The sequence below is a fragment of the Neovison vison genome, chromosome 14 (genome assembly GCF_020171115.1).
Source record: "Neovison vison isolate M4711 chromosome 14, ASM_NN_V1, whole genome shotgun sequence".
NCBI classification, from domain to species: domain Eukaryota; kingdom Metazoa; phylum Chordata; class Mammalia; order Carnivora; family Mustelidae; genus Neogale; species Neogale vison.
This window is the reverse complement of record NC_058104.1, coordinates 8865517-8891459: the sequence shown is the minus strand read 5'-3', so window position 1 is coordinate 8891459 and position 25943 is coordinate 8865517. Positions and strand designations below refer to the sequence as shown.

The 25943-nt window shown below is 49.6% G+C and overlaps 3 protein-coding genes across 4 annotated transcripts in view; 1 reads left to right on the top strand and 2 right to left on the bottom strand.

The window, feature by feature from the left end:
• Positions 1-50: 50 nt before the first annotated feature.
• Positions 51-5725, bottom strand: GAL3ST4 (galactose-3-O-sulfotransferase 4). Of its 2 annotated transcripts, XM_044233436.1 has the most exons (4): positions 5636-5725; positions 4195-4296; positions 3705-4014; positions 51-1471 (listed from the first exon to the last, which is right to left on the bottom strand). In XM_044233436.1, the coding sequence occupies exons 2-4, from the start codon at positions 4290-4292 to the stop codon at positions 419-421; spliced, it is 1461 nt and encodes a 486-aa protein (XP_044089371.1). In that variant the 5' UTR covers positions 4293-4296; positions 5636-5725; the 3' UTR covers positions 51-418. The 2 variants fall into 2 exon arrangements, with proteins under 2 accessions (XP_044089371.1, XP_044089372.1); XM_044233437.1 differs by lacking the exon at positions 5636-5725 and having other exon boundaries at positions 4195-4420.
• Positions 5726-6299: 574 nt separating this feature from the next.
• On the bottom strand, positions 6300-12544 carry GPC2 (glypican 2). Its single transcript, XM_044232689.1, has 10 exons — positions 12248-12544; positions 11427-11585; positions 10816-11138; positions 9949-10029; positions 9523-9685; positions 9174-9304; positions 8746-8964; positions 8503-8642; positions 8235-8410; positions 6300-7189 (listed from the first exon to the last, which is right to left on the bottom strand). The coding sequence occupies exons 1-10, from the start codon at positions 12411-12413 to the stop codon at positions 6939-6941; spliced, it is 1809 nt and encodes a 602-aa protein (XP_044088624.1). The 5' UTR covers positions 12414-12544; the 3' UTR covers positions 6300-6938.
• Positions 12545-13970: 1426 nt separating this feature from the next.
• Positions 13971-25943, top strand: part of STAG3 (stromal antigen 3) — a 38398-nt gene continuing 26425 nt past the window's right edge. The window contains 7 exon segments of the mRNA XM_044233291.1: positions 13971-14122; positions 15142-15244; positions 16008-16124; positions 20900-20996; positions 21840-21916; positions 22208-22412; positions 23166-23317. Coding sequence (XP_044089226.1) covers positions 13971-14122; positions 15142-15244; positions 16008-16124; positions 20900-20996; positions 21840-21916; positions 22208-22412; positions 23166-23317 — 903 coding nt within the window.

Below are 25943 nucleotides of genomic sequence, written 5' to 3'. Positions count from 1 at the left end.
TCCCAGGAAGATGCTCCATTCTCTCCCCTTTCCGCCCTGTATGAAGCAAGTCAGAGGCTCAAATTATTTATTCATTCAACAAACATTTCACAGTGAAATGAGCATAGTCCAGAACCAAATAGCTTATAGAGAAATGGATGCATTTTTTTTCCTGGCTTACTCCATGATTTGCTCCTCCGGAGGATCTTTGAGAGTGCTCTCAGGACCTGCCAGGGGGTTGGAAAAGGGAAGGGACAAAACGGGCAGGGGGCTGAATGCCTGAATGCCTTGGCACAGGCTGGAAGACTTGGTGCCCACGTCCGTGCAAGGTTTCATTCAACCTCTAGGGCACTAACATGCTTTCAGGGGGGAGCAGAAATGGCATCTGGCTGCCCCATATTCAATTATGTGTGCCCTCGTGGCTTCACTGCTCATCAGCCTAAGACTGGTCTGATGCCTGGGGGGAGAGTATCCTTGGAGTTTTAAGGGGCAGAGAGACTGTTGGGGGAAACTGCTTGGCATCTAGCTTATCCTTGTACTGTAGCTCAGGGGTAGCCAGGCGCTCACACTCCTCCTGGTCTGCAGCGCTGAGTCCACTCCGAAGTACATAGCCCAAAACCTTACCTGACCCAAACTGGAAAGGACGGAACCGTTGGTCAGTGATATATTTGGGGTCTAAAGCCTCGCCCCCCTGTAGACAATGTTTAGCCAGGGCCTCTCGGCGAGCCCGGAGCTCTGCCACAGCACTCTCCAGCCGGCTCTGGCCGTATTGATTTATCCGTGCCCACAGGCTGTGGTTGAAGTGAACGTAGAGAGCCCAGTCCAAGTGGTTCCAGGCTCGGGCCCGTGCAGTCAGCTGCCTATCCTCAGCGGTCAGTCCACCATTGCTAACAGCGCCTCTGCCCTGCTCACCTCCAGCCTGCGCGTTGTGCATGAAGCCCACCACGTCATCTAGACCCCAGCACAGGGCATCTGCCAGCAGAACCAACGACTCATCAAAGTACTCGGCCACCAAGACCAGATCAAAGACAGAGTCCAGCCAGGCCAGACTCCACTGGAGCAAGGATGAAGATCTCAAATCTAAAGAGGCAGGGCTGGATGTCTGGCCGTGACCACCGGCCACTGTGGGAGCAGAATGGAAGACACCTTTGGGATCCAGAGGGTGGTGGGCTCGGGGCCCGGTGCCAGAAGGCAAAACATTCAGCTGTGGGAGGTTGGGGTCTCTAGGCGCATGAGGATTCCCTCTCTCGGTCTTTATCTCGGAGGGGAAGGGGAGTCCAAAGTCAAACCAGAGCAAGTTGCGGGCATAGTGGTCCCCACGGGCCCCAGGTCGGTAGAAGGCTCGAGGATTGGCCAGGAAGGCGGCCAAAGATGGTGCCTTGCGGAAGGCCGATGAAGTGGATTTATAGTAGGAGAAAGCAGAGCGGGCCAGAGCTGCTGGGTCTCGGACAATGGAAAAGAAGAAGCTGTCAGAAGGCATGACCCGAAGGACCTGCAGAGGAGAGAAAACAGGCTTAGTGAGAAAGAACTGGGCCAGGAGGAAACTAAGAGCAAGCCCATTGCCAGGGGATCCCCTAGATGCCTCAAACCTCCTCCTCGAAACTTCTGGGCTCTGCTGGAAACCCCCAGCTTCCTACACAAACATACTTGGGCCAGTTACTTAACATCTCTGAGACTCAATTTGCTGATCTGAAAAATGGGGACAACCATACCTTCCCACTGATTATGAAGGTACACGAGATAAAGGGTATGAAGGGACCTGGAACACGGGAAGCTACTTAAGAACATTAATTTCTTTGGGCCTCTATGTATGGCTTTGGTCACTAAAATCTCTAAGAATCAAACTTCGTCTTCACTTGTCCAACAAAAACCTATTAGGTGCCTACCCTGGGGCTCTTGGTCGTAGCTTCAAGAAAGGAACTGGTCTCTGGCCGCCTCCAGGTAGGGGTGTGGGGTGGGGGAGTGGTCACTGGCAACAAAGAGGGAGGAGAGGGGCCAACCATAATGCTTTCTCAAGTATAAGCATCAGGAAGGCAGGCCAAGCCCAGGATGGCGAAAGGACAGGATACTTCAAGGGCTCCTAGGCATCTTGGAAAGTAAAGGACACCCCCGGATGGGGTACTGGGGAGCTATGGACGCTTGGTAGGGGGATACCCTGAGGCCTGGGACACGTGATTCTATGTCTCAGTAAGAAGGATAGTGGGAATTGGACTGAGCCACACCCTGGGATGGTCACGCAGGCAGATCCACATCAGGACCCAGGTCCTGCGCTCCCCGAAGGGTTTCTGCCTCTGAATATGGCTTGTCACTAAACCTACTGCCCTCACACGATGTCCTCCAATTTGCTCTGCTAATGTGGCCATGCCTGCAGAGCACAGCCTGCAAACCGAGCGTCTCTTTGAAGGCAAGGGAGAACAGTCTGTGCCATCAGATGGATCTGGAATAATTTACCAGTTATGTAACTTCAGGCAAGTTCTTGAACTTCTCAGAGCTGCCGTTCCTCAGTGTATAAATCTGGGTTAACACTTACCTTGACTGTGGAAGTGCATGGAATTGGTAGGTCCTGGGTGAATAGGTGATGACAATGGAAGTCAAAGGTCACAAGCCAGAGAAACCCGACTGAAAGATCATTGTCCTCACCTCACTCCCAGCAGTGACCCTTCACTGCCCTTTAGGTGATATTCATGACCCTCAGCTGCTTTCTCCAGCTCCAGCTCAAGAGAACACACGCGTGCGTGCACGTGCACACACATACACAAACACACACATAATCACCACCACCACCACATCTTTGCTGCTCCCTCTTCTTACTACAAAGTTGCATCCACCTTTCCCTTACAAACCACGACCCCAGAAAGCCCCGCCTCTTTTGGTGAATATTCTCCCTGCGGTTCCAAATAAAAACACACATACCCATGTACATATGCCAGGGACGGCCCTTTGACTTGGGAGCAGATGGGTCTGAGTTCAAATCCTAGCCCTGCCGCTTTCTGTTACGGAGGCCAGTCACTTAGCCTCTCTGAAACTTGACCTTCTCATCTGCGTAACGGAGACACTTATAATGCCTTTCTGGCAAGGCCATGGTAAGGTTAGTATCCAGCAGTCAGTAAGCATTCAATAAAAGTTCCTTCTGTGTATATTTTCGTTGGGACGTTGATTTTATTTGCCCAAGAGCTCTCAGGTTCCTGACTGTGTATGGGTGAGCAGGTGTGTGCGTGCACACACCTTCCCCTTTAGAACTTTAGAGAAGAGGGAGGAGGGGATCTGGGGAGGAGGGGGTCAGGACCAGGCTAGGGCTTGTCATGTAGGCTTGCATGTAGCTGATTCTCCATATCCGGCAGAGGAAGATGGTCAGAAGGGAGTGGCTGAGCAGGGGCCCTGGTAGTTTCAGTAGAAGGGGCCAGGAAGAGCCAAGAAGAAGCATCAGAGGCGAGAGGCTGGGGGGTCAGAGTTATCAGGACACTGACACCAGTGGGGAAAATTGGCCAAGGAAAGGGGTTGGGAAGCTCTAGATGGGAGAAGGCAGGACTTTGGCTCCCAGAAACTACTAGGAAAGGGACAGCTGTGGAGAGGGGAACAGGAAACTGGGGGTCCCATGCCCAATTTCTGGATGAAGGGGTGCCTAGGAATCCCCAGGCCTGGGGGCCCCCCTCCCCTGGTGCTCTTGGACACAAACCTAAGCCCATGTCTCTCCAATTCCACCCATCCCCTCTTATGCCCCTCACCTCTTTCAGGTTGAACCTCATGTGATGACAAAGGATGTGGAAAAGGGGCTTGGCGCCTCCCCCCTGAGGGTGGTAGCCTTTGACCCTAGAAGCCTGGAAAAGCCTCGGGTAGCCGAACTGGTAGCGAGCAGGGAGGGCGAAGCGCAATCCGTGTTGGTCCCCGTAGCGATGAAGCAGGTTCAGCACAGAGCTGCTCCCAGATTTATGCGTCTTCAGGAACACAAGTCGCTGCCGGGGCAGGCAGGATGAAACAGCCGATCCCGATCCCGGGGATGGGGCCAAGGACTGTCGGAGCTGCAGGCCTGGTAGCCTGGGGAGAGATGGGAGGGCAATTTTCCTGTCCCTCACCAGCAGGTGGGTGGGCATCTTGTGGAGCAAGGACAGAGGACACGGAACCTCCTCTGAGTCCCCAAGAGTCACCGACCTAGGTGGCATGGGGCGGAGCAAATGGGGGGCATCAATCAGGCATTGGGACAGGGTGGGAACTCACCTCCTCTGGAAGGGGCCCCCCCAGAGCTGGAGGGCAAATCCGATGGTCATGAAGACTCCCAGAGCCACCCCCAGGCTCCGAGGCCCCCAGAGGCGCATGGTCCTGGTAGGAGACAGAGGGCCCATGTGGCACAGGTAAGGGTGATGCTAGCGAGGGACAGGGCAAGGGCCAGGCACGGAGGCAGGGACAGGCGGAGACAGCAGTGCAGCCGTGGAAGGCGCTGGTTCGAGATCGGGGGGTCATCCCCCAGGCCTGCTTGCAGCCCTGGTTGAGTCTGCCCCCTGAGTTAGCAGATTTTTGCCTCTGTCAGCGTCTAGAAGGGAAATGAGGGGGAAGCAGGGGAGTCTAAGGAGAGGGTAGAGCCTCCTCTCCTGCTGCTATGGCTCATTCCAGAAGCGGGAGCCTGTGGGGAGGGGCAGGTGCTCTCTAACCCAGATCCTCCCGCTGGCCCAGGGCTACTCTGCCAGCTTCCCCGGCCCTCACCTGTAGCTTCTACCCGAGCCTCAGGGAAATAGAAGGGGAGGCGAGAAAGGCAAGACCCTGTGAGAAAGACCAGTCCGCTCAAGGGCCAGTGAAGTGGACATCGGCCGCCCCTGGCTTCCCTGGCTTCCTCATGAGCTCCTCTGCCCGTGACAGATGGGGATGAAGAGCCCCATTCTGAGGCCAGAAGGGGCAGCCATAAGGAGGGAGCGGGGATCAGACAGGGCACAGGCTACTGAACCCAGGGAGGCCAACTCTCATGACTTTATCATGAGTTGGAGTCAAAACTCGGGCATCTCTTCCCCCTCCTGAAGTGCCCTCGGCACTGGGCAGACCCCAGTGTGTGCAGAGCTGGGGGAGACACGGGGTTCCTGATGGAGCTCGGCTCCCCAGACACCCCCCAACTCCCCAGTGCCGGCTTTCCAACTCCCTCTGCACCCAGAGGAGATTAGGAGGGTGGAGCTGGAGAGAGGGAAAAAAACTCTGCGACATAAAGATACTTAAAGATCCAAACAGGGAGCTTCTGAGTTCCTTCCCAGGCCCCAGCTTCCTAATCAGCTGGCACAGCCGCCACCAGGGGCCACAGCCCCTCCAACAAGCCCCGACAGCCCCTTTCTGGGACAAGCCAGGAATGACCCCAGGCAAGGAGCGCCCTCACTTGCTACCTTGAGACCCGCCCCCTCTGGCATCACGCCCCGATTCCCTCCCCCAACGCAGCCCCCCCGTATCCAGTCCCGAACCCAACTCCCTCGTGTATCCAGACTTCTATTCCTTCCATCCATCTCTGTCTCCTCCCATTATCTCCAATCCAGCCCTCTGTCCCCTCCGGCTTTGGTGCTCGCTCAGCTGTCGCCAGCCCTTTGTCGGCCCCCTCCGGAGTCCTAAGAACCCCCCAAGTCTCCTCCCATAAATTCGAGAGCCCCTCCACTGGCCGTGGCCTTGGCTTCACCTGTCCACTCACCAGGCTACCTGAAGAGCAGCAGGGAAATCGGGATCGGGCCCTCCTGCCTGCCCCAGCCACCGCCCGGCTCCGCGCGGTGCTCAACTTTCCCCATAAACTTGCTCCACGCCCAGGCTCCTCCCCCTCCCTCCCTTTGTCCCGCCAGTCCCTGCAGCTGCTTGGGCTTTAATCTCGTCTCTGGGTCTCTCCCTCCCGGCATCTTTCCTCCGTCAGGGCATCGAGCCCGCCCTTGGAAGACAGCACTTCTACCTTCCTTTCACACTTAGGAATCAATTATACCTTTTCCGCTTAGCTTTCGGCAGAACAAAAGACTCATTGAGGCAACAGAAAGAAAGAAGGAAAGACAAAATAACAGAGGAGTTGAAAGCAGACATTGTCAAGAACAGGACAAGGTAGCCCCCAGCTGACACACAGAGAACAGGGGCCCCCCCACCCTGCAGGCAGGAGGCAGCGGTGTGGTCATATTAATGGCACCTCGGATTCAGAAAGAATTTTGCCGGTCCCCACAATTCTCCCCACTTTACAGATGAAGGGGCTCAGACCCAGAGGGTAGACAACTTGCCCAAACGGAATGACAAGGGGCAGGTTCCAAGAAAGGTCTTAAGTCTCTGCCAGGAGCACGGGCTCAGGCAAGGATCCGAAAAGTCCAGAGCCACACACAAGGTCCAATAGGTTAGCTGTTTATTTGCAGAATAAACACTGACTCCAACACTGAAACATGAAGTGTGGAAGCTTGTGAAGGATGTAGATGACAGAGATCATGAGATGAGCCCTTTTTCTTCTTTTTGGCATTTTAGTTTCAGAAATTGATACTGAGAAAACTCCATAGAAACCAGGCCCACAGATTTTTACCCTATTCACATACCCCAGAGTCCCCTGCCCTGTACCCCATCAGCACCCAGGTTTGCCCCCTTTGAGACCAGGTTTCCCACCCCTCCCGACTTCCAGCTTCTTTCAAACCCCACCCCCAATCACAACTCTAAAACTCCTTCCCTTTTTCCTTGTTGGGGCTGACAACGGGCCCAACACAGAGGCTTGGTTGGTGAGTACACCTCCTTCCTAAATAAATACCCCCAGCCTCTTCCTCCCCAGATTGTAAATGAAAAAAATAAATATTGTGAACACCCACCCCCCCTACCCCCAACCCACAATGGTAATCTCCTGGATTTGGGGCCCCAGCCATTCACCCAAAAAGTCCCTTTCTCTACCACTCTGCATCTCCCTTCGACTCCTCCTCAGACCCAGCTGAGGGGAAGAGGGGAAGGGCCATGAACCCTTCTGATGCTAGGGCACCCCTCCCCGGTTATCTTGGTCCTAGCAGGGCCAGGGCTGAGAGGAAGAGAATGAGGATGGGGTGGGTGCGAAAACCAACACATGTCCCCCCAGTCCTGCTCCTGCCCTGGTTGTGGCGGACAAGGACACCTCCTCCTTTGCCCCCACTAACGTCCCTTCGAGGAGGGCGAGGCAGCCTGGCTGGGGGGGCCACCGCTGCTGCCCCAGCCATCCAGTCGTCTGCATAGTGCTGTCCCTCTCCAGAACCACTGGCCTCTTCATCTGTAGGAATGAGAGGATCAGAGACAGGGTTGAGAAAGGGAGTCCGTGGGGGACAGACACAGAAAGAGCAGAAGTGGGGAGAGAGACATGTAAACGGGGAGGAAGAGAATTTAAGATTAAAAACAGAAAGGTAGATGGGGTGCCTGGGTGGCTCAGTTGGGTAAGCGTCTGCCTTTGGCACAGGTCATGATCCCGGGGTCCTGGGATGGAGCCCCACGGCAGGCATCAGCATTGGGCTCCCTCCCCAGTGGGGAGCCTGATTCCCCCTCTCGCTCTCCCTCTACCAACCCTCCCCCATCGTGCTCTCACTCATCCTACTCTCTCTCTCATAAATAAACAAATAAGTAAATATCTTTGAAAAATAAAGACAGAAAGAAGAGAAAGAAGAGAGGGACACAGGGTGAGCGATGGAGATTGGGAAGAGGGAGAAAGCGAGTGACAGGAAGGCAAAGGGAGCGGTCAGAGAGATGTGGGAATGAGAGATAAGAAAAGAGATAATGAGACAGAGGCAGAACAGAGGGATCGGGAGAGAGGACACACAGGAAAAGATAAAACAGACGCACAAAGAAGCAGCAAGCAGACAGAAAGAGGGGTGTTGGAGGAGAAACAAGGCGAGGCAGAGACGGACAAACACTAGAAGAGGAACAACGAACGTCTGTCTGTGCCTTGTTTCTCCGGCAAACTCCACCTTGGGTGCCAGCCCGAAGGCCCACCCACCCAGCTTCCCCACCTCCCCCCCGGGTGGATCGCCCTCCCCAACTCACACCCTTCTCCATCTAACAGGCTTCCCACTGTTCCGTAAGTGTGTTTTCGTGTCTCCCCACTGAGCCGTGAACTCAAGGATGGAGACCCTGTCCCCATCACCATCATCACCCTGTCACCTTTAAGGTGAGCGTTCAGGAAAAGCGGGTTCAAAGGAAGGAAGGAAGGAAGGAGTAACTGAGTAGAGCTGCGAGGGGAGGGTCTCAGAAGGCAGTGGACGGGGCCGGGTCCGATCGCAGAAAGCCCGGAGGGGCGCAGCGCTCGGGGCGCCCGGGGTTCTCACCCCAGTCCTCCAGTTCCAGGTCGCGTCCCAGCGCGGCCAACCTCATCCTGGTCGTGGCCGCCCGGAGCTGCAGCCGCCGCCTCCGCGCCTGGAGGTTGATGTTCGTGTCCTCCTTGTTCAGCTCTGGGTTGTCGAGCTGCTCGGACGGAGAGAGCCCGACCACCGGTGACAAGTACCTGCGGGCAGAGCAGCCCCGAAGGCTCCCGCCCCGCCCTGTCCCGCCCACCCCACCGTCGGGCCCCGCCCACCCGCCGCCACCGGGTCTCACCGGCCCCGCCCAGATCCGGTCCAGCAGGGCGCCGCGTCCTTCGAGGCGTCCGCTGCCATGCGGGGATCCCCGCACACCACCTGGGGCAGCAGGGCCCAGAAGCCCTTCACTCGGCCCAGCCGCTCGCGGAGCTCCCACACCTGGGCGAACAGAGATTGTGGCTGGGCTGGAGCACGCGCCCCCCACTACCCGTCCCTGCCCCCTCACCCCCCCACCCCCGCCTCGCCCCCGCCCCTCACTCACCAGGCGGTTCAGGCTGGTGGACCCGGCCATCGTGGGCCTCTCCTCTGCCCTTGGTGCCCCTGCTACTCCTGCTGCCCCTGCTACTCCTGCTGCCCCTGCCGCCCCTGCAGCCCCTGCCACCCTCGCCGAGGTCCAGAGGCGCCCCGCTTCTTCCCGAGGGGCCGGGGCTCTGCGGGTGCGGCTTTGTGTCCGTTGGGGGTTCCCACATTGTTGAAACACCTTCAGGCACAAGGAAGAGGTCCCCCCCCCTCAGTCATCCTGTGGTGAGAGCCACACAGTGTCCCCATTGCAATACTCCCTGACACCCCACACTGTCCCCCCCACTCCAGACCCTCAGCTCATTTCTCTCCTGCACTCCAACACCCCCACCCCCACTGTCCTCCCCCCTCTTCAGGGTGACTTTCCCACCCTTCTCATGGCCCCCATACCTGGGCTGACACTGCCACACTGTTTTCCTGTAGGTACTTCAGACCTTCTGAGATCCTCACCCCAATGGCCTGGGCTGCCAGCTCAAAAGAAAAAGAGCCCTGGATCTTCTCACCCAGGAACAGGAGACCATCTTGAAGGAGGGGAAGAAAGAGAAAGGGTGTCACCAGGGACCGCGATGTTCCCACAAATCCTGACCTGGGTCATGGAGGGAAGCAACAAAGTGCTGGATAGGAGAAACTCACATGAGAACAGTCTCTCAACTCCCTGAGGTTTATGACTCCCTTCCCCGTCCACCCCAAGACATCCCGAACACAAACAGCCCTCCCAGACCCTCCTGAATCCCCTCACCCAGATAGGCCCCCCAGTCAGGATCCAGTCCCTGGCTGTGGAGACAGCCATTGGCCACATTGAGGCAGAAGCCCCGGCAGGGTGGCACCGAGGGGATGCCCCGACAAAGGGGGCAGCCGGTCAGACGCATCACAGCCCGCCTGCAGCCTTCAGACATGGGCACCTGGGGGCAGATAGCAGGACTTGTCATTCACAAACACAGTGGCTGCGCTCAGCCAAGCTTGGTGCTAGACAGAGGGTCAGAGAATGGGAGGTCATGGATCATGACACAAGGGAGATTTCACTCATGCCCCCCTCCTTCCTGCTTAATCCTGGATACTGAGGCCTCGGGGCTGATATGAGAAGCTTCGTGACTCTTCCTCATAGGACCTTTCTTACTTCTGCCTCACCCTCCCTGGGCCCTGCCCACACTCAGGCCCCTCTAACCTTAAGTGTTTCGCTGACCACGTCTCTTCCGGTCTCCAGGCCCTGGATAAAGGCCCGGGCAGCCACCAGGGCCTGGGTTATCTGGGGTAGGGGAAAGAGGGTGAGAGAAACCATAGGGTCAGTCATGGTTCAGTCAAGACCGGAGCCAAGAGGGTACAAGCAGTGGGGGTTAGGTTTGTGGCATTCTGGTGGGGCTGTTAGAGGAGTGTCAGGTGGTTCAGGGAAGCAGGTTCAAGAGACTCAAAGGAATGATAGTCTAGAAGGCTAAAAAGGGAACTGGGTTTGGGAAGAAATGGAGGGACTGTGTTTTATAGGGCTTGGCCATAGAAGGATGGCATATCAGAACAAACAATGAACTTGAAGCCAGAAGACCTGGATGTAAGATAAACCTCTACCACTTAACCCGCTGTGAAACCTTCACTTCTGGGAGCCTCAGTTTTCTTATCCAAAAAATAGGGATACTACTCTCTGTCTCGAAAAGTTATGGTAACAAACGAGATACTGTAAATGAAAATCCAACGCAACTATTATGTGCCTAATTATGGTTAGTCGAACCACAGGAAGTCAAGATATTAAGATTGGGAAGCAGTTAGCAGAAAGGGGGCTGGAGGTCAAGAGCAGGTAAGGGGGTCAGGGATTTGTATGAAACTAGGGCACAAAATGAGAATAAGGGGGTACCCAATTAAAGGAGACTAAAGAACATGGGGTCAGGCAGAGGCGACTGGGGTTCAAGGTAGGGGTCAGAAATGGCTGCCATGCGGGATGGGGGAGATCACCGGGGCAGGGTGACTGGGGCATGGGAGGGGAGTTGAGGTGAGGGGTTCAGAGGTCAGAGGTTGCTGAAGCTCAGGCTTTGGGCCCTCTCACCTGCAGGTGAAGGCGGTGGGGTGCATCCCCGAAAGGCTTCAGAGAGTCGTCAGCAGAGGAGGCGAGGCGAGTGAGGCAAAACAGGTACTCGGGGGAGAAGATGTACTGTGGATGCAGCAGGGGGAACAATCTCTCCAGGAGCTGCGCCCAGAAATCCACCAAAGCGTCATCTAACCCCTCACCGGACCTCTGATAGTAGTCCCGCAGCCGAGAGAACAGGCCACTGAATACAGGGGCGTGCTGGGAGTACAGGTGGCCGAAGGAGTGGTGGAAAAGCAGGGCCAGAGAGTGCTCAGATGACAAGAGTATCTCCCGAAAAATCTCTGTGGCAAATGTGGAGAGAGGAGTGTGAGGTGGGGTGAGGCCAGAGAAGGATGGAAAGTTGAAAGGGCGGAGGCAAGAAGCGATGGGGATGGGGGACAAGAGAAAAGTGAGTTAGAGCCTCAGGAACGCACGCTGAGACCTAGGAAGACTGGGAAGGGGTGGGGGAGGGACGGATCCTGGAGAGAATCTGGGGGTGGTGGTGAAGGGGGGCTAAGGCAGAATGTTTGCTGGGGTCATGAGCACAGAGAGGAGGTGTGAGGCCAGGTTTGGGGAACCCAAGTCCTCACCATCAAATCTTCTGTGCCGGGCAGCCAGTGTGTGAACCAGGAATGAGCCGCTTTGCTCCACCAGGCCTCGGAAGGTGGTCTCGGTCTCCCAAGTCAGCCTCTGCTCTATCTCACTGGAACAGCAGGTGTACTCCTGGGTACAGATCCGGAGGTGCTCACCTGAACAGAGGAGACATAGAGGAATGGGAGGAGGGGGAGTGCTATCATGAAATTCCTTCTTTCTTCTGTCTGTCTAGGAGGCTCTCCTTTCTCTTCTGTCTGCTTTCTTTTCCATTGTCTCTCCCTCATTCGCACCTGACCCTCCTTATTGTCCCTTCACCCATCTCGAGTCCACTGGCATTAGTCACGGGATCAAATAGTACTGAGCCAAATTAGAGATCAGTGTCCTCAGGTGACCCTCCCCAACATCAAGCACTCCAGGTCTCTAGGGACTTACAGGACCAGCATCTATGGCAAGAATGGGGTTTAGAGGGGTGGGGTTACTAGCTAAGCAATAAAGTACTATCACTGAAGGGGCTCTTAGAAATAGCGATGGGAACAAATTGAGCTGTGAAGAAAGAAACACAGAGTGGGGTGTTAATTACTAGAACGGGATTCCTAGGGCGGGGGTGGAGTAAAAAACCCATTATGTGAACAGGATGCGTATTGTGATCCCGGTGAGTAAGTTCAGGAGAAGAGATATTACTGGCCTGACTACGGCATGAAAAGATTATTATAACGGTCATTCTGAAAGGGAGGAGAGTTATTGTGGATTGGGGAGGAGCCGCCCCCCCCGCCCCCTCCCTCGCCCCCAATTCTCTAGTCTTCCTCTTTCTCCTCACCTGAGATCAGGGCGGGAGGGAGTAGGCTTAAGCTATATCCCCGGGCCCCCAGCACCTGCCGGGTCTCAACGCAACTCCGGGTGACCTTTGCCTCGGTCCCGGGTCCAGGACCAGGACCGGGACACAGAGACAGCAGCAGAAGCAGAAGAGATCGCAGAGCGGACATCGCTGCTGCCTCCCTGGCTCAGCAAACTGTGTCCTAAGAAGGAAAGAACAGCCCGAACTTGGGAAGCCGGCTCTTTGCCGCGGGACTTCTCCGCCCGGCAGAGAAAGAGCGCGACCTCAGAAAACTGAACACCGAACACGATAGCTGGACCAAGCGGCATCTGCGGAGACAATGGGAGCCCGGAGCCGGACAGGGGGCGGGGTGCGAGGCGAGGCCCCGCCAATGATGGCAAGGAGCGGGGCTCAGGGGCGGGGCCAAGGGAGAAATTAAGCCAATGTAGTGGGGAAGCTCTGCAGGGGGGCGGGACTCGGCGGAACTAAAGGAGGCTGGTGGGGGAGGGGCGTGGCCTTTCTTGGGGGCGTGGCTATCTGGTTCGAAAGGCGGGGCCTGGGTGGAACCCGCCTATGGCAGTTGCGAAGCCAGAGTGGAGGGGCTACAACTAGTCTAGTGCGAAGCCCGGCCAATGGAGGGTGAAATTGGGGGCCAAGAGGGCGGGACGTGGGTGGAGAAGGGCTAAAGCTGGCGGTCTGCACGCCCCAGCCCACGTGACGGGGCGGCACGCCGAAAAGCTCGTGCCCTCACGAGGCTGCCCGTGCAGCGTGACTGGAACGTGGTGAGCACGAGATCGCGCACGCCCAAGCCTCGCGACAATTACCAGCAGTGGGACGGGCCGTTGAGCTCGCGCCTGCGCACAACGTGCCTCGTGCCTTCCCGCGTTTTTCTGGCTTCTTCCACCGCCGCAAGGGAAGCAGCCGGCGCCTGTCCTGGAGGTGAGGTGACCGTAGAACCCCCGAGGGACCGGAGGCAGTGATCTTTTCCTCATTCCTGCTCAACCAGACGTCGCTGTTCCCGGCTCAAACAGTGAGGCTCCTTTGGGACCTGGGAATAAGCCCTCCCACCTGCACTCGCAGCCCTGAGAGAGGAATCGCCCTCCTCCATGCCTCCGTGGTTTTCTTCAGAGAGGCCAGGAGCCCCACGCCCCAGCCCCCAAGAGACGGATAGTTTTTTCAACAGTTGGGAAGCTCCTCAGCCCACTTACCCCAGGATCTTGTCAAAGATACCATCTTCTGGGGAAAAAGGGGGAACGCGAGTTTGCGTTTATTCCTTCAGCGTTTCTGGCCCGGTTCTAATGGCGGCTGCGCCCCCAGGGCATTGAGCGCTACCTATTCCCTTCAATGTGGAATCAGGCTCCAGCTTAAAAATGCAGGAGTGGGTCCTTTTTTGTTTTGGGGGTTTTTACTTGCAACGTGAGCAAACCGGTCCCCTTGCACCAGGCCACCGACGCTTGGACTCCTGCAGAGAAGGATTTGCTTTAAGCGGCTCAGGGGTGCGTCTTGCTGCAACCCGAGAACAACTCCCAGCCCGCACCCCTCAGGCCATGGTGTCTTAAGTGCATGACTCTTGTCTTTTTTTTTTTTTTTTTTTTTTTGGTGCATCCACACCCCAACCCCGAGTTGCAGAGCAGTCCCCTTGGAAAGAGACAGTATGTTTGGAGCCGAGGCTGGAGACGTGGTGGATAAAGGCCCTTTTCTCTCTTTCTTCCGCAGCAGGACCAGCATGCCTACCCTGCGGTCCTCCTCTTCCCCAAGCAGTGTGTCCTCGCCGCTGCGGAGAGCAGCAGGAGGTGGACAGAGGGGCTTGTCTGCATCCTCTAGTTCTTCTGTCAGTGTGCCCTATGGTAACAGGGACTCGGGCCAGACCTCACAGGGGTGAGTGGAGTTGGTGAGAACTTGTTGCATTGCCTGGCTTTCTCGGGCAGTGCGGGCAGCTTTCCCCTTTGTATGCCTGTGACTCTCTGAAAACATTAAGAGAAGCTTACTGGTTCAGAACAGCGATGCTTTCCAGCTCCGCTGGCTGGTTTTGTTTTTTTGTTTTTGTTTGTTTTTTGTTTTTTCCTCTTTCCTGCCCTGCATGTTGTAGGCACCAAAAATAATACATCTTCTAAGTCCATTATCCAGCTCATCCAAATCTTTCTCAAATACGTTTGTATATTCGATGTGTTACAGGGATGGGGAGGCGGGGGAAGGAGAAGAGTTCATTGGTTTCTTAACCAGTTGTATATACTTGTTAGTTGGTGTGTGATGTTCCTTTTGGGGGGGGATTTTATAAACAGATTGGTCTATCCTTATCTTTGAGCTTACTTTATGAAGGTTATAATAATTTATCTTTTTTTTAATCTTTCCAGGAAAAAAAATAACCTCATACAAGATGTGATTTATCTCCTGGTTATTTTTCAATTGGCTTCCTCTGACACCTTTCTATCAGTGCTACTGCTGGGAACCAGATTTTATCTATTATAGAAGTTTAACTTTAATCAATAACACTTGTGAACTTGTTTCAAGAGGTGAAATTTAACTGTAGGCACCTGTTAATCTCCAGTTTACATATGATTAATGTGTGACTTCCCAAGGCATGCCAATTTTTCTCCACAGCAGTGATCCCTATCGTTTGACTTTCTTATTCAGAGAGAATTTTAGGAAAGCGTTGTCCTTTACCCACTCCCGTTTTCATTTTTCATCTTCACTGCTTCTTCAAGTGAAAGTTTTCCTTTAAGATTTTGTCTCTACTCCCTGTTAAAGTAAACCTCTTCTTCAAAAAAAAAAAATCTGAATATATTTTTCTCATGGGGAAGGGACTACAGTTACAGACAAAGAAATTATAATACATTTGCCATTTTATACAGAGGGACTGGGGTGGCGTATCTGAGGAGAACCATACTCCCTCATAGGGATAGTGATTCTTTGTCAGCTGATGAAGGCAGTGACTTTGAAGATAGCCTGAGACGCAGCGTGAGGAAGAGAGCAGCCAGACGACCCCTCAAAACAACCCCAGTGAGTCAATCAGTCTGATTTTGCTTTTGGACCTAGTCTGGGAAGCAGCAAAAACAAAAACCTAGAAAAGGCTCAGGTAATGTTTGATGAAAGAGCAAAAATTAGAGTGTTAAGGGACAGAAGTAAGGAGGAAGGCAATTTTGAAGAGAAAGGAATAAAAGAAGGTTATTAAAGATAGAAAGGAAAAAGAATGGTTTAGGGGACTTTTTAAAAGGAGAAAAAGTGGGGCACCTGGGTGGCTCAGTGGGTTGATCCTCTGCCCTTGGCTCAGGACATGATCTCAGGGTCCTGGGATTGAGCCCCATGTCAGGCTCCCTGCTTGGCGGGGAGCCTGCTTCCCCCCCCCTCTCTCTGCCTGTCTCTCTGCCTACTTGTGATCTCTCTCTGTCAAATCTAAAAAAAGAAAAAGCTAGAAATAATAAAGTTTACAATGTAAGAATCCGTTATTTTAGATCAAATTCTGCTGTGAAATCGGCAGCTTAAGCCTACTTGTGTGGCAATAAGACTGTTACTATCACTTTGACTTTTTTAAAAAAAAGATTACTTATTTATTTGACAGACATCACAAGTAGGCAGACAGGCAGGCAGAGAGAGAGGAGGAAGCAGGCTCCCCGTTGAGCAGAGAGCCTGGTGGGGGACTAGATCCCAGGACCCTGGGATCATGACCTGAGCCGAAGGCAGAGGCTTTAACCCACCGAGACACCCAGGCGCCCCTATCACTTCGACTTTTTAAAAATACTTTTGATCTCTTTGTACTTATTAGGTGGCAAAACATCCAAAGAAGGGGTCCCGAATGATACGTGGTCATGGCCAGAAAGACTCAGAGCTACCAGCCAGTCATCTCTTTGATGCTGTGAAAGCTGCCAAAAGTGACATGCAGGTAAAACGGGGTCTCACCTTCTGTTTCTTGTTACCATCTTACCTGTTGTAGAAATACAAGGACAAATGTTTACAAAATTGATTTAATGTGGACGATGTAGGGAGTGTAACCTATATGAGGAAAGAGTGATAAGACCATGGAGTGAATCCTTGGAATGATGTAAGGAAGACCTTGGATGTGAGAGAATGCTGCTTTCCTGAAAGTATCACAGAACAGGATAGATTTTGCTTTTATTAATCAGGATGGAGGAGGCAAGCAGTGGCATTGGATAATCTAGAGAGAAATCATGGGTATGGGTGGCAACTTGTTCACCCTTGTCACTTTTGAGCTCCGCTTTAACAGTTAAACCCAATTTTTTTCTCCTTCCCTGCATTTTCTTCCCGTAATTTTATTGTAATTCTGTTATCATCTAAAAGTGTAGAAGGCTCATATATAGTTTTAAAAAATTTGAATAATCACCCACATCTCTAGTCTCAGCTCGAGAAACATTAATAGTGCCATAGTATATCTTCTCTCCATCCAGCCCAGGCAGCCCCTCACCACCCAGAGATAATCACTAAAGTAGATTTTCTGTTAATCATTCACTTGTCTTTCCTTATACTTTTATCACTAGCGAATATGTTCTTTAAATAAATGAACCATCTTTATATAGTTTTCTGTGACTCACTTCAATTATTTGAGACATAGTCTTATTGATGTATAATGTAGATTTTTATAGTTTCTAGAACAGTTTTAGATTTTCACACATAAGAAGTTTTTCTATTTATATTTTTGTTATTGTTTTCTAACTTGATTACATTATAGTCAGAAAATGTGGTCTTTGAAACATGGAGACTAGCTTTATTATTTTTTTTGAAATATTTATTTATTTGACAGAGAGATCACAAGTAAGCAGAGAGTCCAGTGGCGGGGCGGGGTGGGGGGCAGGAAGCAGGCTCCCTGCTGAGTAGAGAGCCTGATGTGGGGCTCAATCCCAGGACCCTGAGATCATGACCCGAGCTGAAGGCAGAGGCTTAACCCATTGAGCCACCCAGGCACCCGGACACTAGCTTTATGACTTAGCATTCAGTTCATTTCCAAAACTATTTCACATATGCTCAAAGAAGGTGTGTGTTCTCCAGTTGCTGGATAGAATGTTCTCTTGGGTGAGATCAAAAGTGTTAAATGTGATACAGCTTTGATATTTATACAAGGTTTTTGGGTTTTTTGTTTGGTTTTGGTCTGGCATGTCAATTGCAGAGAGATGTATTAAAATCCACAAAGAGGGGGTGCCTGGGTGGTTCAGTGGATTAAAGTGTCTGCCTTCAGCTCGTGTCATGATCCCAGGGCCTGGGATCAAGCCCCGCATTGGGCTCTCTGCTCAGCAGGGAGCCTGCTTGCCCCCACCCCGACTCTCTGCCTACTTGTGATCTCTGTCAAATAAATAAATATCTTTTTTATAAAAAATCCATAAAGAGGGGCGCCTGGGTGGCTCAGTCATTAAGTGTCTGCCTTCGGCTCGGGTCATGATTCCAAGGTCCTGGTATCAAGCCCCGCATCGGACTCCCTGCTCAGCAGGAAGCCTGCTTCTCTCTCTCCCACTCCCCCTGCTTCTGTTCCCTCTCTCGCTGTGTCTCTCTCTGTCAAAAAAATAAATAAAATTTTAAAAAATCCATAAAGATGATCTCTTTAGTTACTACTTTTGTATTCATGCCTATCTTTGCCTTAAGTATTTTGAGCATTTGTTGCCTTAGTAAATTGAACTTTTGTTATATATCACCACTTTTTATATTTTAAGACAAAAAATTGTTGGTGTATTACATCTACATTAGCTTTGTTTTTTAGTTATTGTTTGCCTAATACCTTTTTCTATCCTTTTTTTTCCCTCTAAGACTTTATTTTTAAGTACTTTCTCCACCCCACCTGGGGCTTGAATTCACAACCCTGAGATCAAGAGTCCCATGCTCTACCGAGTGAGTCAGCCAGGTGCCCCTCCTTTTATCTTTTTACCTTCAGTCTTCCTGTGTATGTCTGGAGTCTGTCTTCTGCATGTAGTTTATATCTAGATTCTGTTCTTTAATCCATTCTGTTAATCTCTTCTTTAACAAGAGAGTTTTATTCATTTACATTTATTGTCACTATTGATACATATGAATTTATTTCTACCATTTTATACTTCTACTTCGTATTATCTTTTTTTTAAGACTTTTTTATTTGACAGAGACACAGAGAGAGAAGGAACACAAGCAGGGGGAGTGAGAAAGGGAGAAGCAGGCTTCCCACCCAGCAGGGAGCCCGATGTGGGGCTCAATCCCAGGACCCCAGGATCATGACCTGAGCTGAAGGCAGAGGCTTAATGACTGAGCCACACAGGCACCCCATTACTTTATATTATCTTTTCTGTTTCTTTTTTTTCCTCTTTGCTTGCTTTTGGATTTGTCTTTTTAAAAAAGATTTTATTTATTGAGAAAGAGAGTGAGCAAACATGAGTGGACATGGATGGGCAGAAGGAGAGGGAGAAGCAGAATCCCCACTGAGCAGGGAGCCCGACAGAGGCTCAATCCCAATCCCAGGACCCTGGGACCATGACCTTAGCCAAAGGCAGATACTTAACCAACTGAGACACACAGGTCCCCCTGGATTTCTGTCTTCTGTAAGGACCTAAGAACACTTTAATTCTAATTTCCCTTTCCAGTTTTCATAGTGTTGTAATGTTTTAGTTATATCTATTTTTCTTCTTCCAAAAAATTAGATGTTGCTCTTTTTTAAAACTTTTTTTTAAAAGATTTTATTTATTTACTTGACAGAGAGAAATCACAAGTAGATGGAGAGGCAGGCAGAGAGAGAGGGGGAAGCAGGCTCCCTGATGAGCAGAGAGCCCGACTCGGGACTTGATCCCAGGACCCTGAGATCATGACCTGAGCCGAAGGCAGCGGCTTAACCCACTGAGCCACCCAGGCACCCAGATGTTGCTCTTTTATACAGTGTTTGTATTTACTTACATGTTTATCATTTGGCTTATCATTGCTTCTCAAATCTTACATACAAATTCACTCACTTGTTCAAAGTTTATCCTTTAAAATCTCCTTTAGGTAGAGTTTATTAACAAACTCATTTTTTTGGTTTGCTTGTTATGAAATATCTTTTGTTCTTGAAAGGTTATTAAAAGGTCTTGAAAGGGTAGAGAATTCTAAGGTGACATTTTTCTCTCTCAGCACGTTGAAAAGATTATTCCACTGCCTTCTAACTTCCCTTATTGCTGCTGAAAGTCAGCTGTCAGTCTAAGTTAGCATTAAAACAACATTTTGTAATGATGAAAATGTTATGTATTATCTTTTAGTACAGTAGCCACTAGCCACATGTGGCTATTGAGTACTTCAAAAGTGACTGGTATGATCGAGAACTGGATTTTTAATTTTTATTTGATTTAGTTTTAAGAGCCATATATGACTATGGGCAGATGTATTTGTACAGATATAATTTGTAAATTGTTTTATTTGTGTTACATGCAAATACTTTTTAAGTGATCCCTTTCACCTTGATTGTTTTTGAGACTTTCTTTTGTATCTAACGTCTTATAGAATGCTTAAAGGTGTAAACTTCCTTTTTATTTGTCATGTTTGAAATCTATTGCTTCTAGGCTCTGAAGATTGGTGTCTTTCAATGACTGGAAAATTCTTTTCAGATAGTGCCTCTTTGTCATTCCAGTATCATCCACAATTCAATTAGACATCAAATTAGAACTTCCCACTCTATTCTCCGTGTCTCTTAATAGTTCAATTAGGGGGCACCTGGGTGACTCAGAGGGTTAAGCCTCTGCCTCTGACTCAGGTCAGAGTCTCAGGGTCCTGGGATCGAACCCCGCATTGGGCTCTCTGCTCAGCAGGGAGCCAGCTTCCTTCTCTTTGCCTGCCTCTCTGCCTCCTTGTGATCTCTCTCTTTGTGAAATAAAAGTGGGTTTTTTTTTAAATATTTTATTTACTTATTTATTTGTAGCATGGTTTATAATCTGTAATAATTTTAAATGTTTGAAGTCTGTGAATGTAATTCCATTTTTTCCCTGATAATTCTTATTTTCAGTGCCTTATTTCCTTACTAAGCTTCACTATGAGCTGCTCATTTTTCTTGGAGCTCTATATGTTGGAATTCTTTGGGTCCTGGGTTACAGGTGGGCTTTTAAGGGAAGAATCTGCATTTGCTTCTGTAGTTGCCTGGGAACATTCCAGAATCACTTGGAATTAAATTCTCTGATTGAGAGTATTTTGGTCATATAGATAGTGTGGATCTGGACTACAAATCCAGACCTGAGAGATGGCTTATGGTTATGAGTTCTCAAGGGAGAGTTCCCCCCCCCCACTAGTCATAACAAGCTAATTTTCTTGATGTCCCCTTCTAGCCTGTAGGTTTGTTTCCCATTCCTGCTTCCATGATGTGACTTTTTCTAGCACTTAGCTTTATTACAGAAACCTCTTTTAGGAGCTCTCTTCTTGAAAACCCAAAAGCTCTATCTTTCATGCTCTAGGTTCCATGCAGCTATCTGGACAGAAAGTCAGAATGTCCAGCGTTTAATAGAACCCTCAGAGCAAAAATCGGCTTCCTTATCTCCCAGGATTGCTACCCTCACCTCATTTTTTATCTATGTGGGATTCTACTTTTCATTCCAGTTTAGCAATACCTTTTAGAAGATGTTTATAATATTTTGATCATAAGTTTAGCTGTTTCAGTGGGGACAATCCTATAACATTTTCAGTCTGTCATATTGCCAGAAATAGAAATCATCCATCTTGTTTTCCTAGTCTTTGGTGGATGAATGGCTGGATAGCTACAAGCAAGACCAGGATGCAGGATTCCTGGAGCTCATTAACTTTTTCATCCGATCTTGTGGATGTAAAGGTGAGGAATCTCCTACCCCTTGTACTCCCTAGCCCTTTACTCCTATGTTATGAAACTTTTGCTACATTTAGATGAGTAAGACTAATTGTTTTCTAAATAAAGGGAGAAAGTAAAGCATTAGAAAAGTTTCACTGATCTATGTTGTTGATAGATAAGTAGGTAAGTGATCCAGTTAGGGAACTATGTTGGCTTGGAGCTAAGACCCTTTGGGGAAAAATAACTAATCACACTAACACTATGAAGATGATATTCACAAATATGAAAATAGACCATTAGACATCTTTTAGTCTTCCTTTCTCTAGATGAAATAATCTTTTACTGTTCATTATTTCCTTAGCCATTTCCTTCTGTATTTCGCCACTGAAGCTATGGGCCCCCAGATCCCCAGAGGTCATGACCTAACTTACTGGGGCAAGATAATCTCAGGCAGGTTGCATTTTAAGAATCCAGAATTGGTGTAGCTTTATTGCTTCATTTTGTTGTTGTTGTTGTTTTTCTTTTAAAGTAGGCTCCACACCCAGCGTGGGGCTTGAACTTACTATCCCGAGATCAAGAGTCATGTGCTTTACTGACTGAGCCAACTGGATGCCCCTGTTTGGATTTTTTTTAAACCATAGCTTTCCATTGCTTTCTGTTGTTTGATTCCTTTGGATTTTCTAGAGAGCTTGTTTTATAGCAGATACACAGCTGGCTGGTAACAGATTTATGATGAGGATTCAGGTCTTCTGATTCCCCACCCAAGCTCTTTTCAGTGTATTCCGTAGCTCATCTTAGGTGTATATGCAGATGGTCACAGTGTCCTGTTATTTTTCTCTTAAGTACCTCATTTCCTCCATTCCTCAGGCAATGTGACCCCCGAGATGTTCAAGAAGATGTCCAACTCCGAGATCATCCGGCACCTGACAGAACAGTTTAACGAGGTGGAGGAGGACAACCAAGATCCTCTTGCCACTCTTATTTCAAAATACAAGGCCCATTATTTCCTTTTTTCTGATTTTGGGAAATAGGATAGCTTTTGGAAGGAGTTTAATTTCTTAGGGGCAAAAGGGACCCATAGATGTTATCTGAATATGCATCTAGAGTTGAGAATAGCAGGAAATGAGGTGTACCAGAGATACATTTTTACTCTGCTATTGGGTTTTGACATCCCAAGTCCCTGTGGTTTCATAGACTTGATAATACTTTTCTCATCCTTTCCATAAATCCTGTAGGACTCAGGAGACTATCCGCTGACAGCACCAGGTCCATCCTGGAAGAAGTTCCAGGGCAGCTTCTGTGAATTTGTGAAGACCTTGGTCTTTCAGTGCCAGTATAGCCTTCTCTATGACGGCTTCCCAATGGACAACCTCATTTCCCTGCTCACTGGACTGTCAGACTCCCAGGTCCGTGCCTTCCGTCACACCAGCACCCTGGCAGGTGAGCACTCACTTTTATTCTATAAATGTTCTCTGGGAAATTTCCTCTGTTCTTTGGTCCTGCATCTTCCTTCTTAGCTCTGTCTGAGCTCTTTGCTTAAAGGGCAGGCTTCTTACCTGAACTTCTATCAAGTTTCTCACTAGTGGTATTACAGGAAAGGGTAGATTACAGTGACAATTTTCAGCCTTAACTTGTTTCTCATAGCTCACCTGCTGGGAATATGCTGAGGATTAAAGGAAGCCCAAAAGAGGGAGAAAAAAAGTCCGCTCCAGATGTTAGGGTCACTCTGCTAGCCTTTCATTTTTACTGCCCTTCCTTTTTTTCTTTTTGTTTTTTTTTTTCCCTCTTTTTTTTTTTTTTTAAGGTTTTATTTGTTTATTTGACAGCGAGAGATCACAAGTAGGCAGAGAGGCAGAGAGAGATGGGGAAGCAGGCTCCTTGCTGAGCAGAGAGCCAGATTCAGGGCTTGATCCCAGGACCTTGAGATCATGACCTGAGCCGAAGGCAGAGGCTTAACCCACTGAGCCACCCAGGGCCCTCCTCTTCTTTTCTAATCTTTTTCTTTCTGTTCTGTCTTTTGGTTGCAGTGGTGGCAGCAGCCATGGTAAGTTTCCCCCAACTGCCCCACTTCCCGCTTTCTCCTCCTCTTCCCGCTGAAACCACAAGAAGCTTTTTTTCCTTTCTTTTTTGAACCTATCCTCGCTCCTCTGACCTAAATAATAATTCCCTTTTCTTGTTTTTCCTGGCTCAAAGCCATGAAGCTAATGACCTCCCTGGTAAGAGTTGCCCTTCAGCTGAGTCTGCACAAAGATAATAATCAGCGACAGTATGAGGCTGAACGAAATAAGGGGCCAGGACAGAGAGCACCTGAGCGGCTGGAGAGCCTGCTGGAGAAACGCAAAGAAGTAAGAAGTGTTTCCTGCCTCATCCCTCCCTTTCTCCCAGTTTCCACCCACTGCTGCTGTAGCCCATCTTCGAGGTGCCCAAGCACGCACTTCTCTTGGGTAAGCCAGAGGCATCATGACCTTCCAGGTTTTGAACAGTGGAGTCCAACAGTCATAAAACACCCACCCTGTCAGAGGTCACGGTGTGCTTATCTTGTTTCAGGAATGTGAGCTCAATGAATTATTTCTAATTTAGAGTAAACTTTAGAGTTCTTTATAATTCCACTTTTGCTTAGTTTCCTTTGTCTGCATTCATTATCACAAATGTGTTTAAGTGTTGCACTTGCATCTTACGCAGGGAGTTAATTTTTGACCTAGTCAAGTGTACAGTCTGCAGGTCACCCCAGGAGTACTAAAGGCCAAACACTGACAAGGGAGGTCAGCTGTTGAAGGACTGGAAAGCAATAGGCCTTTCAGTCACTCCTGGATTTCAGTTCTGTTCCAATTAGCTACCTGTTCCATGGCCTTATGTAATCTCTAAGCTTCTGTTTCCTTTTCTTTTCTTTTCTTTTTTTTTTTTTAAAGATTTTATTTGTTTATTTGACAGACAGAGATCACAAGTAGACAGAGAGGCAGGCAGAGAGAGAGAGAGGGAAGCAGGCTCCCTGCTGAACAGAGAGCCCAATGCGGGACTCGATCCCAGGACTCTGAGATCATGACCTGAGCCGAAGGCAGTGGCTTAACCCACTGAGCCACCCAGGCGCCCCTGTTTCCTTTTCTTTAAAAAGGAGATAATTTGGCCATTTTATGAAGATTAAATGAGATGGTGAGTGAGTTGCCTGGGTAGAGTAGCGATTTGCTTTATTCCCTTTCAAACTTAAAGACCACTGGAGGACATAAGCCCTAACAAAATCTTTTATATCAATTAAATCTTCAGACAGCTATATATGTCATGAGACACTGATTTCCGCCCCCTACTCTCTCATAGTGTCTGAAACTCCCCAGGCATGAGGTTGGGAGGACTCCCCATGTTTCACTGCACCAACTGTTTTCCCACCCCTCACCAAGGTCTCTCCCGTGGTAAATCTTTCCTCACTCTCTTTTACTGTTTTCAGTGTCTGTATGATCTTAAACCTTATGTAGGTGACGTTGTCTCAGGCCGGGGTGCCTGGGTGGCTCAGTCATTAAGCGTCTGCCTTGGGCTCAGGTCATGATCCCAGGGTCCTGGATTGAGCCCCACATCCTCAGGCTCCCTGCTCGGCCTCCTCTCCCACCACCCCCACCCCCACTTGAGTTCCGTCTCTCACTGTGTCTCTTTCTCTCCGTCAAATAAATTTAAAAGATCTTTTTTTTTTTTTAAAGATTTTATTTATTTATTTGACAGAGAGAAATCACAAGTAGATGGAGAGGCAGGCAGAGAGAGAGAGGGAAACAGGCTCCCCGCTGAGCAGAGAGCCCGATGCGGAACTCGATCCCAGGACCCTGAGATCATGACCTGAGCCGAAGGCAGCGGCTTAACCCACTGAGCCACCCAGGCGCCCCTAAAAGATCTTTTTTAAAAAGGGGGGGAAGTTTGTCTCAGGCCTTATATTGAGTCTACCACTGTAAATCTTTGATTTGTCTAGGCTCTTGCCTCGTCGGTTATCATTTCTCTTCTGGTTTTTATTTTTTCTCTATTTTTTAAAAGCTTTTAAAAAGATTTTATTTATTTATTTGTAAAGTTATCACTTTCTTTTCTTTTAAAATTTATTTATTTATTTGACAGAGATCACAAGTAGGCAGAGAGGCAGGCAGAGGGAGGGGGGAAGCAGGCTCCCTGCTGAGCAGAGAGCCAGATTCAGGGCTTGATCCCAGGACCCTGAGATCATGACCTGAGCCGAAGGCAGTGGCTTAATCCACTGAGCCACCCAGGCGCCCCTGAAAGATTTTATTTATGTATTTGAGAGGGAGAGGGGGCAAAGTAGGGAAAGGGGCTGAGTAGGGAGTCCAGCCCCCCACCCCGAGATCATGACCTGAGCTGAAGGCAGCTGCCCAACTGACTGAGCCACCCAGGCGCCCTCGGTTTTGGTTTTTAATCTCTCCCTCCCCGCTGTTTTCTGCTCTTCATGTATAACTGTGTGTAGGCCCTTGATCCTTCTTCTTTACGAACTACTCCATCTCTGACCTTCCTTTTTAGCATTTCCTTACTTCCTTCATTTCCATCTGAATCCTTTTTTGCTACCTGGATTTTCTGTGAAATTATTCTCTCTAAACCAGTAACTTCCTAATCCCTGTGCTCAGTGGCCTTTTCCCAATTGCCTTTTTCCAAACTTCTATAGAAATTGGTGCTGATGACACATCTTTCCTCCTTCCCTCTACCCTCTTTTTCCTTTTCTTCATTTTTTACTTTTATTTATTTGTTTTTAACTTTATTTTTTACTTTTTATTAACATACATTATTAGCCCCAGGGGTACAGGTCTGTGAATTGTCAGGCCTACACACCTCACAGCACTCACCATAACACATAACCCTTCCCAAATGTCCATAACCCAACCTTCCTCTTCCTATCCCCTTCCCACCGGCAACCCTCAGTTTGTTTTGTGAGATTGAGTCTCTTATGGTTTGCTATTTATTTGTTTGTTTTTAAAGATTTTATTTATTTGACAG